The sequence below is a fragment of the Balaenoptera ricei genome, chromosome 1 (assembly GCF_028023285.1).
Source record: "Balaenoptera ricei isolate mBalRic1 chromosome 1, mBalRic1.hap2, whole genome shotgun sequence".
NCBI classification, from domain to species: domain Eukaryota; kingdom Metazoa; phylum Chordata; class Mammalia; order Artiodactyla; family Balaenopteridae; genus Balaenoptera; species Balaenoptera ricei.
The window spans coordinates 11,711,186-11,730,603 of NC_082639.1; the positions used below are offsets into that span (position 1 = coordinate 11,711,186).

A 19,418-nucleotide genomic window follows, 5' to 3' on the forward strand; every position below is an offset into this window, starting at 1 on the left:
AACATTTTCATCCATTTCTATCACCCCAAACCTCGGAGAAACCCTGGAGGTACTTCATTTTGGGGTTTGTTTTTAACTTTTAATTTTCAAAATTGTGGTAAAATACACATAAGATTTACCATCTTAACCATGTTTAAGTGTACAGTTCAGTGACATTAAATATATTCACACTGTTGTGCAACCATCACCCCCATTCATCTCCAGAACTTTGTTCATCTTCCCAAACTGAAACTCTATGCCCATCAAATAAAACCCCCTGCTTCCTTCCTCCCCTCCCACCATGCTTTCTGTTTCTGTGAATTTGACTATTCTAGGTACCTCATATAAATGGAATCTTACATTGTTTGTCCTTTTGTGACCGTCTTATTTCACTTAGTGTGATGTCCTCATGGTTCATTCCAGCTGAATAATATTTCATTGTATGGATTCACCACATTTTGTTTATCCGTTCATCCATCCATGGCCACTTGGGTTGCTTCCACCTTTTGGCCATTTTGAGTAAGTTTGTTATGAACATGGGTGTACAAATATGGAATGGGGACTTTATTTTACAAGGTGCTTCTTATATAATTGTGGGAAACAGTGATGACGACCTCTAACCTTGAGTAGATAAGACGGAAGAAGATGCTTTGTAAGAAGAGAAACCAGGAGAACAGCAGGAGGAATCACTGACATGAACAGCACCGTGCTAAGCAATTCACATGCTTTCCCTTATTTCATGCTCACAGCAACCTATGAGATGGGTTCTCCCATGATCCCCATTTTACAGACAAGGAATCCGAAACTCAGAGAGGTTAAGTAATTTCCCCAGGGCCACACAGCTAGTCAGTGCAAATTAAACACTATCCCCACTTGAGGAAAAAGGAGGGGAGAAAACCACTTAGTCTGATGCTAGCTGGAGCAGTAGCCTTGACTGGTTTTCACACAGAGCAAAGCATACTCTCACGGTCACTCGAATATACACGGATTTTTTCAATTCTTGTTTCTACACGCACTTGCATCTTGCTTCATTCCTCAGGTGACTGCGGGCAGCTGCACAAGTGTTCCCCTGGCCTGTGCCCAGGGCACTTTGCAGGAGTCTCCCCAGCCCCATCTTCTCAAAAGTGCTCTCTGCCGGGGCGTCCGCAGCTTGAGAAGCTTCCATCCATGACGCTCTTATTCATGGAGGGGTCCTTTGCAGGGCCCGCGTGAGGGCAGCCTGTGGACTGACTGACACGTTCCTACAAATTCCACTTCCTGATGACCCCAACCTGCTGGCTGTTTAGAAGAAGAGAAAGAAAGAGGGGAAAAAGGGAGAGGTATTGAAGAGCATCTCTCATCAAATATTTTGAAGCCCAGTTTTTCTAAGAAATTCGTGGCCGTCTTGCTTCCGGCATGTTCTTGTTTCCAATTGATTTTGGGGGCCCTGGTGAGGGCGCTGTGTTTCCTCCTTGGGTGGAGTTTCCACGGAGGACTGCCCTGATATCATACAGATTAAGTATGGTCAGAACTGTTCTTCTCCTGACAAAGAGTTCCCAAATGAAAACATCTATTTCAGGTTTTGTGGTGACCATAACCAACAGAGGAGGGTGTGACAGCATTTTATTGGGGGAGGGGGGGGAGGTGGGGGGCGGTTAGGAATCCAGATGTGTTTGCAGATGTCACAGTGGTTAGAGCACGTGCCCTGAGGTCAGGCTGACGCCAGCACAGTCCCAGCCCTGCTCTTGTACTGGCTTTTATACTGGATGTGCACAAATCATCTACCTCTCAGAGCCTCGGTCCCCACTCCTGTAATAATAGTTCCTACCACCTTGAGTGACCGTGGTATTAAGTGGGCAAAGTACATAAGTTGCTTAGTCCAGCGTCTGGCACCTAATAAGCACATGATAACCCTCAGCTTTAGAGTCAAGCAAACCAGCATGGAGCAGCCAAGATGCCTCCTTTGTAAGTGTTCTTTTGGACAGGGAAACCTCCCAAGACCTGCCCCCACTAGCAGATAAATACATTTGCAGATAAATTACCCATAGAATAACATACAAGATGGAAAAATATAAAGAGAAACTCTTGTTTGACAAAGTACCCTGGCAGCCAGGATGTGCCCAGGACCATACTTTGTAAATCATAGCTCTCTCATCAAAGTATTAGCTAGGGCTGCCATATTGCACAACTCCAGGGTCACCGTTCACAACGTAGTCCATGTGGATGGCGCCCACTGGAGCTGTGCAGGACGTAACCCGCAGGGCCATTTGCAATGCCCTGAAGCAACCGTTGATTAATACCATAGAGTCTTGGTACCAGGCGTGGGAAATTGAAGTCATAAAGTCAGGTGTGCCTGCCGTATTGTGAGTTTTGTTTGTTGTTGCCTTTATTCGTGCTTTCTGAGCTCTGGGAAAGGAGGTGTAGAAACAAGCTGTGCTAGTCACAGTGGCGCCGTCCTTACAAGGCAGCTGAGTAAGGAAACCCACGTCACCCATATGTATAAATCATGTCTTTCTCTGTTCTGAAATACGGCAAAACTGATGGAAATGGCCAGAATGAAAAAGGAAGCCAGGCGCCACAAATGACGTGCCGAGTTGTTCCATGAGGGGGTTGACAGCTCCTTGGCAGCAGCCCCCAGCCCCACGATTGCCTGTGTCTGGCCTTCCCTGTAGCCTGCTCTGCCCAGTTACCAGTCCAACCAGACTCTCCCACGTGGCTCCTGGATACTGTCTTCTGTCCCTGCAATGTCATGACCTCCTATCTTGCGAGAAGAGTGCCCTCCGTCGGCCAATATTCCTTGCTGCTTTAATGGGGAAGCTCTGCAGAACACAATCGAGAAAGCAAGGGCTTTGGAGTTTGATGGACCCAAGTTGAAATGCCAGCTGCAACTGACTTTACCTTTCTGAGCTTCAATTTCCAATTTCTGCCAAGGAGCTACTCATTAATCCCAGGTCTCCTTTCCCCCTTCAGTTTTTTTTATAGAGATCCCTGGGACCACCCCTATCATGGTGTAAACTGAGGCCCAGAGAGTTTCAGCGACTTCCCCAAGGTTAGGCATCAGTCATATAGATCCAGAGCCAGGATTAAAAGGGAGTCCCTTGGAGACTTTTCCTAATAGCACGAAGCATCATGGGGCCGTGAGAGCCCAGGCGGGTCCTTCACTGCCCAGCGGTTAAGGAAGGTCTTGCAATTCCCAGTCCAACCTACAGTTTCACACGCTGACAGGGGATGATTCATTATGTGGGTAAAAACGAAAGCCACTGATAATAGAAGAAAATGCATTTTCAGTTATCTGGCTTCCTTGCTTGTTTGGCTCCACTAACTTTTTTTTTGATTGCACCAACGCAGGATCTTAGTTCCCCAACCGGGGATCAAACCTGCGCCCCCTGCATTGGAAGCGTGGAGTCTTAACCACTGGACGGCCAGGGAAGTCCCTGGCTCCACTAACTTTTTTTTTTTTAATTATTTTATTTATTATTTTTGGCTGCATTGGGTCTTCGTTGCTGCGCCCGGGCTTTCTCTACTTGCGGTGAGCGGGGGCTACTCTTCGTTGCAGTGCGCGGGCTTCTCATTGCGGTGGCTTCTCTTGTTGCAGAGCATGGGCTCTAGAGCACAGGCTCAGTAGTTGTGGCCCACGGGCTTAGTTGCTCCGCGGCATGTGGGATCTTCCCGGACCAGGGCTCGAATCCCTGTCCCCTGCATTGGCAGGCGGGTTCTTAACCACTGCGCCACCAGGGAAGTCCATCCACTAACTTTTTACCAGGGATATTGCTGCCGTTCCTGGACAAATTCAGTTGCCCCCTTTCTTCTTCTTTTTTGATGATGATGATAATACCTGATGGCTAATGTTCTATGCTCATTTATTATGGACCAGGAAGTGTTCCAAGCATTTCATGTGCACTATCTCACCCACTTCGCACAGACTAAGAAATGGCTGTTATTATCCCTATTTTTTACAGACAAGGCACAAAAATAACACATTCATCAGGGTCACAGTGAAGGAGCAGAGCAGGGAGCTGGGCCGGATTCTGTGTGATGCCAACTCCCAAGTTCTTAACCGGAGGTTGGCACACTATGGCCCAGGGCCAAATGCAGGCCATCGCCTGTTTCTGTAAAGTTTCATGGGCACACAGCCATCCCATGCATTTCAGTATTGCCTATGTTGTCTGCTACAACGGCAGAGTTAGCTGGGCAGATCATGTGGCACACAGGGCTGGAAATATTTACTGTCTGGCTCTACAGAAAACGTTTACCAGCCTCTGCTTGTAACACTACGCTGTACTGCCTCTTTCATTTTACTTGGTTTCTGAAAGAAGAACTTAAAATAGAGGGGGGAGCTGGGGAGAAAGAACTCACTCAGATTGAGCCTTACTGTGTGCCGGGAAAGGTGCTGGTTAATTGCTTAAGTTTACTGAGGAATAAGAAAAAACAGACATGCTGGAAAAATAAATTTTGAACAGTCTTTTCAATACCTCTTTAAAAAAGAGCTGGAAATATGTGGTTCTAAATATACAAACACATATATATGCATTTGCATATATAGTAATAATATAATAACATTGACATGTATCTGATAAATATACTAGACATTAACATATTATATATACAACAGATGCATATTATAAATTTTACCTGTTTCTTCAACTGGAAAGTTTTCTTTTAAAACTGTGGAATGCTGGGAATTCCCTGGTGGTCCAGTGGTTAGGACTCCACGCTCTCACTGCTGAGGGCCCTGGGTTCAGTTCCTGGTCAGGTAACTAAGATCCCACAAGTGCACGGCGAGGCCAAAAAAATAAATGAATAAAACTATGGAATGTCTTCCCTGGGTAACTTTTGAAGCAGAAATTTGGGATTTGTAGTCTGAAGCCTGCTGTAGCTAGAGAACTATTTATCTGTCAAAGTTTCTCTAAGCAGCGTTTTACTACTTGTCTTACGATTGGTTCCTTGGTCTTAAATCGTTCTTCTCTGGAGATGCTGCTTTACTTTTATAAGTTTAAAGGTAAATTTGGTGCATGATTACAGTCTGGTGGGTTTTATTTGAGCATGTCATAACCTTTAAAACAACTTTCATTCTGAGTACATAGTGATGCTTATGCTAAAGTCTCAATAAGCATACTGTCCAGGAAATTTTATTGTTTGCAAGTGTCAGAAAACCAACTAAAACTAGCCTGGGCAAAAAAAAAAAAAAAAAAGCTTATGTAACTGAAAAGGCCAAAAGCTGCAGCTTAGGCCCAGCTGGATCCAGGCACCCAAATCATGGTCAGGAATCTGTCTCTTTCTTCCCTGTGAGCTTCACAATCTCAGACAGACTCTTGCCTCACCTGTAGGAAAGTGGCCACCAGCAGCCCCAGCACCCTACAAACTAGCAGTTCCAGGGAAAGAGCCAGCATCTTCATTGGCGTGGCTTGGATCATGTGGCTTCCCCTGAACCAATCACTGAGGCCAGGGGCAAGGAATGCTCTGATTGGCCAGGCCTGGGTTAGGGTCAGAGTTATATGGACTCAGGATTGTCAGGGAAAGGGTGTCTCTCCCGCAAAAAATTAAGGTGCCCATCCAGAAGATGGAAAAAATGGATGCGGGGTAGGCAAAAACAAAGAAGATGTCCATGACATTAGGAAGCATTCCTCTTGCCTAAGTGGAACCTTCCTAACGGGATTTGCCACTAGGGATTTGGAGGAGGAAAATGACGAATAATCCACTTTTCCATTGGAAAAGTCCCAGGCCAGTCTCCAAGGAAGCAGAGTAGCTCATTTCTCTCCTCTGGTGAACAGGTGTGATGAGAAGCTCAGAGTCGGGGCCTTAGTTGTGCATCCCCAAGAAGGGTGGCGTTTCCACGTTCCTGGGACCTCTGAATAGGGCCCGTTCTTGAGGAGGATGTGACTTTACTGTAGCCGGGGTTGAGGAGCTAGCTGGCAACTGAATGACCAGAGAGCACGGTGCCCTTCAGAACAAAAGCTCTTTCTGGTCAAGCTTTGTCATCTCCTACCTGACCTTGTAGGATTTCCTCTACCCTGTGCTCTTACAAGTCCCGTGGGGACCTACTGATGTGACGAGAAGTCCTGAGACGGGGTGTTTTATATCAAAGGCGATTTCCCGAGACCAGTGAAGTGGAGGGCACGGGGCAGCAGACAGCCTCAGGCTCGGCACCCGCAGCAAAAACTCGCACAAAAGGACCCCTGAGGCTGTGTTGTCACCAGATGTCTACAGACGATGCAGACGACATCGGGGGAGGTGGAGACGGGAGCGCGGGCTGAACCCTTAGCATCCTGCTGAGACAGAACCCAGACCCGGCCAGGAACCGGGCCGCTTCCTGCTTCCTCTGGCAGACCACATCCTTTGCTACCAAACCAGAACTACATTGCCCCTTCTCTTAACTTAGTTGATGATCATTCATTCATTCATTCATTCATTCCGTCTCTCAATCTGGCAAGACTGAATTGAAGTAGGCCAAGTCTAGGGGTAGCAAAAGCTATTTGCAAAAATCAGGCTGTTTTCTCATTAGATTCTATTTCCCATTTTATGGACTGACCAGGAAGCTGATTAGAACTTGAAAGGAAAGGAAAAACCGTAAGATTGAAGCTTTACAAGAAAATGGGAAAATTAGATGCGCCAGATCTCCTTTAACACAGCTGGGAAAAACCCAAACGAATGACTTTTCTGAACAGCTCAAAGGGCCCTAATTCTTTTAAGTTCCAAAACCTAAAAATAATGTATAACTTGGCGGTTCTGTGTTCTAAATGTATAATCCTGATTTCTCACACTGAAACCCCGTACATAATTTACCCTTTTCTTGGGGACTTAGAATTATTACCCCTCTCTGGGTTACGGTGACACCCCGGGAGCTGTTGAGATAAAGGCCATTTGTCCTGGCACCAAGTAGCCCCCTCTCCTGGCTTCTGAGATCTACCGGCCATGTTTTATAGTCTCCATTCTGTCTTTCCAGGTCCACGGCTGTGGTCAGTGCGTCTGCTCCCCACCGTCACCCCTACCCCCCAGGCCCTCCCAGACCGTGGGAATTAAGCTCCACATCTACGTGTGTGAAATTCTTCTGTAAGGAAGACGGTCTCTTCTCCCTCCTTTATGTATTTACTCACTAATGTATCTATGTCAGTATGGACTCATGTATACTTATTTTACACTTTGAGTTATAATCCAATACTCATTATCTATTTCATCGCTCAAATTCTTCCAGCCTTGGCCACTGGGAGCTCTTTCAGATTGGTTGCTGTGTCCTTGAGCATCTCCCCACCTTTTCGTTTTGGGCACTTCCTTACTCTCTGCTGTTACAAGGCGCGCCAGGCTTAGCATGTATTTTCCCCATCCCAGCCCCAGAATCAAAGTCCTCTTTATTTACACTCCGTTTGCCAACTGTTCAGCTCAGTCAGCGAGCTGAGTACCAGGCACTCTGCTGGGTGCCGGCACAGCCAGTGATTAGCTGGTAAATATTTAATGACCAGCTCTCTGGAAAAAGTAAAGTACATGCATAGCATAAGGTTTAATGATATAAAGAATGTGTAGGGGCTTCCCAGGTGGCGCAGTAGTTGGGAGTCTGCCTGCCAATGCAGGGGACACGGGTTCGAGCCCTGGTCTGGGAAGATCCCACATGCCGCGGAGCAGCTGGGCCCGTGAGCCACAGTTACTGAGCCTGCGCATCTGGAGCCTGTGCTCCGCAACAAGAGAGGCCGCGATAGTGAGAGGCCCGCGCACCGCGATGAAGAATGGCCCCCACTTGCCGCAACTGGAGAAAGCCCTCACACAGAAACGAAGACCCAACACAGCCATAAATAAATAAATAAATAAATAAATAATAAATTTTAAAAAAAAGGGTTATTTAAAAAAAAAAAAAAAAAGAATGTGTAGCACAGTCTTTCCATATAACAAGAAATACAGTACTCTTTCTTGTAAATTCTATATAGCCAGCTGAGTCTCACAGAATGCTTTCATTGACTTTAGCTGAACTCTTGTATCCATAGCCAATTTCTCATTGCAGTTGATGAATGAGAGAGTTCCCAACCTGAGCCCTGGTGGATATTTTTGGATATTTTGGATTTATGAATAATACAAGTGAAAAAAGAAAGACGTTAGAACTTCACATGTTCATCAGTGACATGAGTGACTTTTTTGCTGCATCAGATGATAATTTTCAAATACTGGAAGAACGTTTCCTCAATTTTTTGTTCTATTCATAACATAATGGCTAAGACACAACGTGCTTTTGTATAATCTGCACTGTTAACATTTTCTCCATTACCGTCTTAAGTCTAGGCAATCAACAAAACAAACAAACAAACAAAAATCAAGCTCTACACGAACCACCATTATTAAACCTATTTATAAAAGCTTTTAAAAATCAAGCCCTGATTTATAGCATTTCCTGATTTCTATGGTGTAATACTCCCTCCACGGTCAACTTCAAGCTCCCAATGACACATCCCTGAATACAGAGATGGAAAGAGAGGTGTGGTAACACATCACTATGTAGCATTTCCAACAGACACGTATAGTAGAGTGAAATAACCTCAAGAGCATAGGTAATAATAAAATAGAGTAAAATAATTAGGAAGGGGTGAGTTTTAAGTTTGTATCACCTTTGTTTCTGATATAATTTAATTGTAAATGTATGTAAGTTAATTCTTATTAATGGCTGTGTTTATCTACCAGTTGGCAAAATTCCTGGACATTTAACAATCGGTTCTCGTGGGCGGGTACCAGCTGGCCCCAGCACTCCTCTGGTACAGCAGTGAACAGACCACAGGTCTTCCCGGATGGAGGCTGGGGTCCTCTGAGCTGCTTCCAGGGCGTGGCATGTACCAGATGAATTACACTTCCATAAGACAGTTGTCAGTGTTCCTAGAAAATCCCGTTTCTAAGTAGCCCATGCGATGTCTTGTGGTTTTTCACACCGTCTAATGCTCATTTCCTTTTTTTAACTCGGAAAATATCCTATCATTCACTAACCAATCATCTAAGATCCGTTTGTGAGTATGGAAAGCAGGTAATAAATCATGACTTCGAGTAACCTAGAAGTCCTAAGAGCACAGGTATTGGAGTCAAATAGTGTCACCGCTTCCTGGCTGTGAGACCTTGGGCAAGTCATTTAACCTCTCTGAGCTTCAGTTTCTTAATCCACACAATGAGGGGTAAAATGCCTCCTCCAAGATTATTCTGGAGATCAGATGAGACCACATGCGTTAAGTGCCCAGCACAGTCTGTGGAACATCTGTGGCTTCTCTACACAGTGGCTCATAGCCGTTGTATTGTCCACAATTACTTACAAATGGCAGAGCACATAACAAGCTCTCCAAGGGCAAGGTCTAAGTTTCCACCTTCTATGCAGGCTCCAGGGCTTCCTGGCAGAATTCATGTGTATTATAGGCACTCGGTGTGCAAACCACCTTGAATTTTTTTTAGGGTCTCCCATTCAACCTACACTCTTTACAGGGTTAGAAGCAGATATTGGAGAAATAACACAAAGAACAAGTAGATAATTTGAAAAAAAATGGATAGTGATTTCTTGAGTAAATCACTGACCCGTGTTTATTAAAGCTAATATAAATTCAGCCGTGGATGTGGTCATGGTTAATCCAGGTGGTTGACAACCTGCTATTTTAAAGGTAGTATGGAAAAGAAATCAGGAGTATAACATATGCTACCTCAAAAACAAAACAAAACACCCAACCATGGCAACATACCATATGGTCAGAGAACAGGCACAAAGAAAGAGAAAAGGCGTTAGCATGTATTTTTAAACTAAAGTTTCTAAAAACAGACTTGGGGACTTCCCCAGTGACACAGTGGATAAGAATCCACCTGCCAATGCAGGGGACACAGGTTCAAGCCCTGGTCCGGGAAGATCCCACATGTCGCGGAGCAACTAAGCCCGTGCGCCACAACTACTGAGCCTGTGCTCTAGAGCCCACGTGCCACAACTGCTGAGCCCGTGTGCCCCAGCTACTGCAGCCCATGTGCCTAGAGCCCACACTCCGAAACAAGAGAAGCCACCGCAAGGAGAAGCCCGTGCACCACAACGAAGAGTAGCCCCCGCTCGCCGCAACTAAAGAAAGCCTGCACATAGCAACAAAAACCCAACACAGCCAAAAATAAATAAAATTAAATCTAAAATAAATAAATAATAAAAACAGACTTGTTGATAACTGACCTTGACCCCATGCTTCCTGTACAGCCCGGAGCTGGCTTTTAACGTGAGTCTTTTTCTTATGTTTGCTTTTCTCCCTGCCTGTTTCGTTGTAGTTACCAGCAGCAATTTCTGAGAAAACCTTGACCTTCCCTGTGATAGAGCAAGCCGGCAAACTAGAGAAAACCAACTTTAACCCTCCAACTAAAGCTACCCTCAACCAACACGCTTCAGAGAAAAAAAAAAACCCAAAACTTTATTTTTTAATTTTTAAACCCGAAGAGCTTGGAGTCTCTGCTACATTTACACATCTTTGGCTCCTTCCCCCGAGGGGCCCTATCGTTCGGGCTCTGTGTGCTGCAAGCGACAGAAACCAGCTCTAGCCGGCCTCAGGGATGGAGCACTTCAGGGTAGCACCCCAGCCAAGGCTCAAAACCAGCTTCCTTATTTTCCCCACCATGTTCACATCAGCATAGTTACAATAGCCAAGAGGTAGAAACCACCCAAGTGCCCATGACGCTTAATGGATAAACAAAATACACTCTAAACTGTATGATGGAATATTATTTAGCCTTAAAAATGAAGGAAATTCTGACATGTTACAACATGGATGAACCTTGAGGACATTATGCTAAGTGAAATACGCCAGTCACAAAAAGACAAGTACCATGTGATTTCACTTATTTGAGGTACTTGGTACTTAGAGTAGTCAAATTCATAGAGACAGAATGTTGGTCACCACGGGCTGGGTGGCGGAGGGAATGGGGAGTTGTTGTCTAATGGTAATAGGGTTTACGTTTTGCAAGACGAAAAAGTTCTGGAGATCCATCTCACAGTAATGTGAATATACTTAACACCACTGAACTATATACTTTAAAATAGCTAAGATGACAAATTTTATGTTGCAGGTTATTTACCACAATTTGAAAAATAAATAAACAGCTTCCCTCTCTCCATGTCTGGGCTCCACTCCCTCATGCTGGCTGCATTCTGAAGTCCCACCAGGTCACTCCAGATCCTGGTGTCCAGCCAAGTCTTCTTGGGTCTCCTTGGCTCTGATTGGATCACTTGCCCCACTGCTGAACCAATCAATATGGCCAGGGAGTGTGATTGGCTGATTACTTAGCCCCACCCACAGCAATGGGCCGACAGATTGGGAGGGAGATGCCTGGAATTTCCAGAAGAGCCGGGTGGGTGGTGGCCTGTCCACTACAGCAGTGGACCACTTGAGGCATAAGATATGACCACTCCCTTTAGCACCCTGGCAGTTAGTGGGCAGTGAGGCACATCTACCTGAGCATGCCAGCACAAAAGGGAATTCCTCCACACTACCCGTGGTCTCTAGATTTGTTTTCTAGCAGGCGGGGGTAAAACATATTCAAATTTCCCCCTTCCCACCTTCAGCCCTTTCATTCGATAAATCTTTATTGAATCGATGAGGAAAGGTTATAGGAATGATTGAGGCAAGACAGCCCCAGAGGAGAGGATGGGAAGGGATAGGATGGATGGAGAAGTTAGTGCAAGGCAGGAGCAGGACACCTCAGCTTCTGAAAGGAGAGAAAGGAAGAAAGCTTAGGTGGAGACCGAGGTGCCCACAGTGGAGAGAAATTCGAATCTTCACATAAGGTAACAGAGTTCTGGAGCACTGCCAAGTCCGTTCCTGAAACAGGTTTCAACGGGGCCAGTGTCATCATAAATGCTGGGCCAGGTGTCGCCAGGCAACTGGAGTTTGATTTTCCCGAACAGTATTCTCCCTGACTCCAAAAAAGTCTTCAGGGGAATTCACCGGATTCTTGACTTGGCTGGGAAAGACTGTAGCTAAAAGACTGGTTTGGGAACCTGAGTGAGTGGAGAACCTTCCTCTTGAATGCAATCCAGCTGGAGCTATAGGAAGTTCTGTCTGCCAGTGCTCCTATTTCGGAAGCATTCTGTCCTGTTTCTCATTATGTGTCTCCAGTCTGCAGAAAGAGAAACGTGACCCGTCACAGGCGGCAAACCTTTGAACTTAGCTTCTTACCTGAAAAGTGTGTTTTTTTCTGCCAAGAGACTGGGGGCGGGAGAGGGGGGCAGAGAAGGGAGAGAGAGAGAGAGAGAGAGAGAGGGAAAGAGCTTTCCAGACCCCAGTCCCACCACCCTCTCCACCACCACCTCAGCTTGATGAATTCCTTAACCTCTCCAAGCCTCATTTGTAAACTAGGAATAAGGAGAGCTCCTCCCCTGCAGGGCTATTGTGAGAAATAGGTGAGCAATTACAGTAAATGGTAGCATTCACGATGTCACGGCTTAACCCCTAGGCACGGGGAGGGACGGCCACGACAGCATTAACCAAGACAAAGCCAGGTGTCAGCACCTCTCAGTATTTGCTTCTCCCGGTTTAGATGGCTTTTGATGTGCTCTGTTGAAAGTAGCTACAGACATCTTCCGCTGGGTCAGATGAAAAAGGGTTCCCTCGATAGATATTTATGGAGTGTCTGCCAAGAATCAGATGTGGCAGATGTTGAGGATCACAGGTTAATGAGCCAGTTGGGGTGCCTGCCCCCCCAGAGCTCTCGGCTTCGGGGAACAGATGGAGTAGGAGTGCCAGAGAGACACACAGTGTGGATGTGTGTGTCCTGGAGAGCTGGGCTTGAATCTCGGAGATGTGTTCATTCATTCTTTCAACCAATATTTAAGGACCTACTCTGTATGTGCCAAGGGTTTATTCTAGGAGCTGAGGATACGGTGGTGAGCAAGATAGACAAAAAGCCCTCCCCCTCTCAGAGGTGGCATTCTACCAGCTCAGCAGCTCTCTACCAAACCTGTGATCCTGCGAAAGTCACTAGGTCTTGCTCAGCCTCGGGCTCATCACAGAGCATCAGGGGTATTAAATGAGGTAACGCATGCGAATCTCTTGACTGGGTGCCTGGCACGAAGGCTGCACCCAATACATGGTGGTGCGATAGTGTGCAAGGTGACCCATGGTGGGGACCACCATCCCAAATTTGGGGAGAGTCTGGGAGGGCTTCCTGGGAGAAGTGACTTATATGCTGAAATCTAGGGCAGCAATTATGTCGCCGGGACAGAAGGGTGAAGACCACCCCAGCTGCTTGTAACCTCCCCTGACCCTCTTGTCTGCCCCTGCAGGTCTCCTTCCCATGGGTGAGGGACCCAGCACCTTGGCCAAGGCCACAGCCACCTCGGGCCACCCAGCAACCGAACCAGTCACCCTCACCACCACAGACCCCCTTCCACCCGGGCATCTGGCCAGCACCAGTGCAGAGGAGCTGGTCCCAGGGGTTCCCCGGGCCCCACATGGTCCCACCTGCCTCCCACAAGCGGCCCGTGAGTGCCAGCGAGAAGATGTTCTCCTTCGTGGTGGACAGAGCTGCCCACAGGGTTCCCATCATCAAGCAAGGTACTCATGGGCGCATCCATGGCGGCTTAGGGGATGGGCTTTTGGCTGGGAGGATGGGTCTCGGGTTTTGCTTTCCCTTTTTTTTTTTTTTAATTTTTATTGAGGTACAGTTGATTTACAGTGTTGTGTTAGTTTCAGGTATGCAGCAAACTGAATCTGTTAAACATATACATGTATCCACTCTTTTTTAGATTCTTTTCCCATATAGGCCATTACAGAGTATTGAGTAGAGTTCCCTGTGCTATCCAGTAGGTCCTTATTAGTTATCTATTTTATATATAGTATTGTGTATGTCAATCCCTCTCTTCCAATTTATCCCTCCCCCCTCTTATTCTCGGTAACCATAAGTTTATTTTCTACATCTGTAATTCTATCTCTGTTTTGTAGATAAGTTCATTTGTACCTTTGTTTAGATTCCACATATAAGCGATATCGTATGATATTTGTCTTTCTCTGGCTTTTGCTTATGTTCTCTGATTCTAAAGTAGAACATAATCAATTGTGAAAAAATTGGGGTAAGCAGAAAGTTAGAAAACAGTAAAAGATAAGCTGTCACCCTTATCACCGGAATTCTCTCTGTTGACTTTTTGGCACAAACTCCTCCAAGACTGTGCTCTGCCCATCTGCACACGTCAGTACCTCTGTGGTGTGTGTGTGTGTGTGTGTGTGTGTGTGTGTGTGTGTATGTACATATATATGGATATATATGAATGTGTATCAGAATCTAAATTTATATACTTTGACTCAGATGTACAGACATATTGGTAACTGAAATCCCTCTTGCCTTAGGAGGTTTTTAAATATTTTATTACCATTTTACAGGTTAGAGGAGACTGAGGCTTATGGAGAAAATTGCTTCTCCGGAGGTGATATATTCAATCTAATCTAATCTAACGCTTTTCAGTCAAATTTAAGGCTGGTTATCTCAGTGACTGTCACTCACAGCCTGGTCACTTTGGGGACACATAGCCATCAGGGTTTCCTTCTCCCCCCCTCCCCCCCAGAAGGCCTCATGGCATTTGGGGAGGAGACTTCCTGTCTGTCACCATCCTCTCGGCCTTGCCAGCCTCACTGGCAGAGTAGCTGGGTCGACTTAGTCCCTGGCATGATTCCCAGGTTTCTTCTGTGGCCATTGGTGTGAAGGTCCCATTCTCTGTTTTCTGCGTCCCAGCCCCAGACCCCTCTGAGTCCCCAGGTCTCTCGATGCCTCCACACCCTCCCCTGGTCTCACTCAGGACCACTCACCTAGTCACCTCCCTCAGCCATTCAAATAATAGTTATTATTCTGAAATATACAGACTAAGGAGCAAATGAGAGGTATCTCTACAGTTTACTTCATGATCATCATCATCATCATCTAAGGAACGCTCGTGTACCTACCACCCAAGTTAAGAAATTACTCAGCCATTTCCCCCCAGCATTTTAATGTGAAAACTTTCAAACATACAGCAAAGCAAAAAGAATTTTACAGAGAACAGCTCTCCTCCTAATTCTACCACTAACACTTTGCTGTACTCTTTATTACATTTCTGTCTACCCATCCTTCTTGCCCTGCATTAATCCATCTTATTTTTTGATGCATTTCAAAATAAATAGCACACATCTGTAGTCCTCCCCCTAAATGTTTTAGCACATATACCATTAACTAGAATTCAACATTTTTTGTCTCTTTCATGTAAAATTAACACGCAATGTGTATTAGTTATCATGATTGCATAACAAATTCTCCCCAAACTTAACAGCCTAAAACAAAAATCAAACATGTGCTATCATCTATACGGTTTCTGTGGGTCAGGAATTTGGGAGCAGCTTAGCAGGACGGCTGTGGCTCAGGGTCCCTCGTAAGGCTGCAGTCATCTGAAGGCTTTGACCTGGGCCGGAGGATCCGCTTCCAAGACGGCGTGCTCACATAGGCGTCAGCAGGAGGCCCCGGTTACTCACCACATGGGCCTCCCCAGAGAGTGGCTCGAGTGTTCTCATGACACGGCAGCTTCTCCTCCTGAGCAAGTGATCCTGGAGAGCAAGATGGAATTGCAGCATCTCTTGTGACTAAGCCTCAGAAGCCTCTGTCATTGCTGCAATATCCTACTGGTTACACAGGGCGTCACCCTCCAGTGTGAGAGAAGACTACACACGGGCCTGAAGACCAGGAGGCAGGGATTATCAGCAGTCATCTTGGAGGCTGGCTACCACAGCCTGCCCTCGGGTCCTCAACGATTCTCACTCCTCCTCCTCTCTCCCAAGGCCCCCCAAAATCTCACCCCATTAACAGCATCAGTTCAAATTCCAGAATCTCATCTAAATCAAGTCCAGGTACAGATGGGGCTCATGGGTGTAGTTCCTTAAGTTCAACTCATCAAGTACTACTTCCAGAAATCTGAAGACCTATGAACAAAGTGTCTGTCCCTTACCCACCCAGCATACGTTGGTGGGACAGACATAGCATAACTGCTACATACACTCCTCTTGTTCCAAAAGAAGAAAAACAGGAAACACACAGGAGTCACTGGCCCAAAGCAATTCTGAAATCCAGCCGGGAAAATACTGGCAGTTCCTTGATTGGGCTTCAGTCCAACTCTTGCCCAGAAATGACTTTCCAGGGCTCTTGGCTCTGCCCCCTGGTCCCTGAGTTCCGCCTTCTGAGTCGTCCTACCTTTCCTATGAAAGGTATCACATGTATGCGGCTGCATAGTTTTATAGCCTGCTTCCTGCCTGTAGAAGCTTGGGGGTCCAGACGCTTCTTTTACTTTTGTGGGTCTCTGTCAGTCTGAGTTGGCAGTGCTTCTTATTGGGGTTCATCCTATTAGGCAAAACCCACGCCCACAGATTTTTTTGACACAAGCCCTTCCACCATGGGCTTCTGCAAAGACTGACGAAGGACAGAAGCTTCTTAGAAGCCCAGTTCTTTGACCGAAGGGTTCTCTTGGACACTGCCCTGGATCTGTATGCTTAAGAAAGGATTTTACAGCCACACCCTCAGCTTCTTCTCTAGACTGTGTTTTCTTGAGAGCGCCCTTGATTTGATCTCTGCCCAGAACCTGTTTCTTGCATTTCATTTGCCACCTGGAGAGGCAGGGAATTTTCAAGCCCAGAGCATTGCCCTGGTTTAACAGCCCTTCCTTTAACTGTCGCTCCCCCTCACATTTCACTATAAGTAGCAAGAAGTAACCAGGCAGCATCTTCCAAGACTGTGTCTGGGACTCTCTTTAGCTTGACCACTCAACCTCATCACCAACATTTTCTACCTTCCTCATGACCACAGGCAGCGTGTTATGAAACCTTCTGCCACCACCTCACAAGGATCCCTTAACCCCAGTAACATTTTCCTCACTTTCCTGGAAAGCTTCCCTCACTGCCTCCTCAAAGGCCATCGGGCTTCTACTAAGACGATTCAGGCTTTCTCAAAGACTCTTGGCAAAAGTCCTCCAGCTTCTGGCCACTGTTCCATCCCAAACCACTCCACATTTTAGGATTTTGTTAAATTTTGCACCACTCCTGGTGCCAAAACCTGTATTTGCTACTTATTGCTGCATAACAAATTACTGCAGGATGTAATGGCCTAAAACAACAGTAAACATTTATTATCTCATAGTTTCTCTGAGTCAGGAATTTGGGAATGGCTTAGCTGGGTGATTCCTGCTCAGGATATTTCATGAGGTTGCAGTAATGGTGTTGGCTGGGGCTCTGGTCATCTGGAGGCTTGCCTGGGGCTGGAGGACCCATCTCTAGGATGGTTCACTCACATGGCTTTTGGTAAGAGGCCTCGGTTCTTCACTAAGTGGACCTCTCCGTAAGTTGCTTAAGTATCCTCATGACATGGCTGCCGGCTCCTCCAGACAAGTGGTCCTAGAGAGTGAGGCAGAAGCTGCAATGTCTTTTATGATCTAACCTCAGGAATCAAACTCTGTCATTTCTGCAATATCCTTGGTTACATAGATAAGCTTTGTTATTGACTGAATTGCATTCCCCCAAAATTCATATGCTGAGGCCTCAATCCCAATATCGCAGAATGTGGCTATATTTAGAGATAGTGTATTTAAATAGATGAGTAAGTTAAAATGAGGTGATTGGGTGGGCCCTAATCCAAGGGCTGGTGTCCTTGTAAGAAGAGAGAGAGAGACGCCAGGGATGCACGTGCACAGAGAAAAGGCCATGTGAGGACACAGCAGGAAGGCGGCCGTCTGCAAGCCAAGGAGAGAGGCCTAACCCTGCCCACACCTTGATCTTGGACTTCCAGCCTCCAGAACTGTGAGAAAATGAATTTCTTTTGTTAAGACCTCCTGTGGTGTTTTATTATGGCAGCCCAAGCTAACTAATATAAAGTCCATCCAGTATTGGAGAGGATGATGCAAGGGTCTGAATACGAGGAGACAAGAATCAGTGGGGCCATCTTGGAGACTGGCTACCACACCGTGAAAGGTGTAGATCTTGAGTGTGCTCATTGAGTTTTGACGGTCATGTACACCTATGTAACCCAAATTCCTATCAAGATATAGAACATTACCATCACCCCAGAAAGTTCCCTCATGTTCCTCCCCAGTCAATTCCCAGCCCCAGGCCCCAGAGGCAACCACTCTTCTGAATTCTTTTCCCGCCATGGATTAGATATTCCTGTTCTAGAATCTCAAGTACACAGAACCATGTAGTACATGTTCCTTTGTGGAAGGCTTTTTTCACTCAGCGTAGTATTTCTGAGATTCATTCATTTTGTTGTACGGATCATGTTCTGTTTTATGAACATATATACAGGGTTTTTTGTTTTTTTTTTTTAATGCATCCTTTGGACACATGGCACATGGGCTGTTTCTTTTCTTTTTTTTACTCCGCCATTTAAATTTTTCCACTGTAATCACCAGTTTCTCCAGCGCCATGTTGAACTTGGGGCTTCTCTAAAGGGCTTGCATTCCCCCTGGAGAAATGAAGGATGAGTCGTATGGCTTAGAGGCCCTCGCATCTACCTGGGCTCTATCTCCTCAGCCTCCCAGCCAGGTCTCATGTTTCCAAACTTTTGCCCTCGTTCCCCTGACTATCTCCCCATCCTCAGAAAAGGACTTTCATCTTCCTGTGTGATGGGGAGTTCCTTTCTGTCTGGGCCTCTCTACTCCACGCTTTGGAGAAAACTCTGTGCTCCAGTCCTCCATGCTGACTCTTGACAGAAAACACCTATTTTTGAGGGTTCCGAGAAAGCTCTTTCCTCTCTTAGCAAAGCTGGGCTCTTCAAATTAAATTGGTTTACTGTTAGACTGCCACCTTGCTTTAGACTTGAAAAATTCTATTTGAAAACCCAAAGCCAAGGACTTATTTATTGCAGGTCAGGTCAGGGTTTCTCAATCTTGGCACAGTGACATGTGGGGCCAGATAACTCCTTGTTGTGGGGTCTGTCCTGTCCACTGTAGAATATTTAGAGCATCCCTGACTCCTACCCACTAGAGATACCAGTAGCAACACCACCACCACCACCCCCTAACTGTGGTACTCAAAAATGTCTCCAGACATTGCCAAAAATCAAAACGTCATTTTGCCTGGGGGCAAAATCACCCTGTTCTAGTTAATACTCATCCTTCCTTTTCCACAAGGCAATAAAACATCAGCTCCAAGGCCAAATCTTAACGGCAAGAGCTCATGGGAGGTGGGGAAGAATTACTGAGAAAAGAAAATATGCGGAGTGATTTATTAAAATAGCATCTTGATTCATATATATCTTTTCCCAATAATGAGATCATATGAACCTAACATAGGTAACCTCCTTTTTTTTTTTTTTTTTTTGGCTATGCCGCTCAGCTTGCAGGATCTTTGTTCCCCAGCCAGGGATGGAACCTGTGCCCCCTGCAGTGGAAGCACAGAATCCTAACCACTGGACTGCCAAGGAATTCCCTACCTGGTTTTTAAAATTCAATAATATATCATAAACATCTTCCCACTTCAATACAT

General features: G+C 45.9%; 1 protein-coding gene across 10 annotated transcripts in view; it reads left to right on the top strand.

Moving 5' to 3' along the window:
• The window catches only part of FHAD1 (forkhead associated phosphopeptide binding domain 1), a 144,310-nt gene that overhangs the window by 26,359 nt on the left and 98,533 nt on the right, over positions 1-19,418 (top strand). For all 10 annotated transcript variants that reach the window (XR_009500883.1, XM_059913837.1, XM_059913903.1 and 7 more), the window contains exon 4: positions 13,217-13,487. Coding sequence is in view for 9 of the 10 variants with exons in the window: in XM_059913837.1 (XP_059769820.1) it covers positions 13,217-13,487 (271 nt within the window). In the remaining variant the exon portion in view is untranslated. The remainder of the gene's footprint in view (positions 1-13,216; positions 13,488-19,418) is intronic.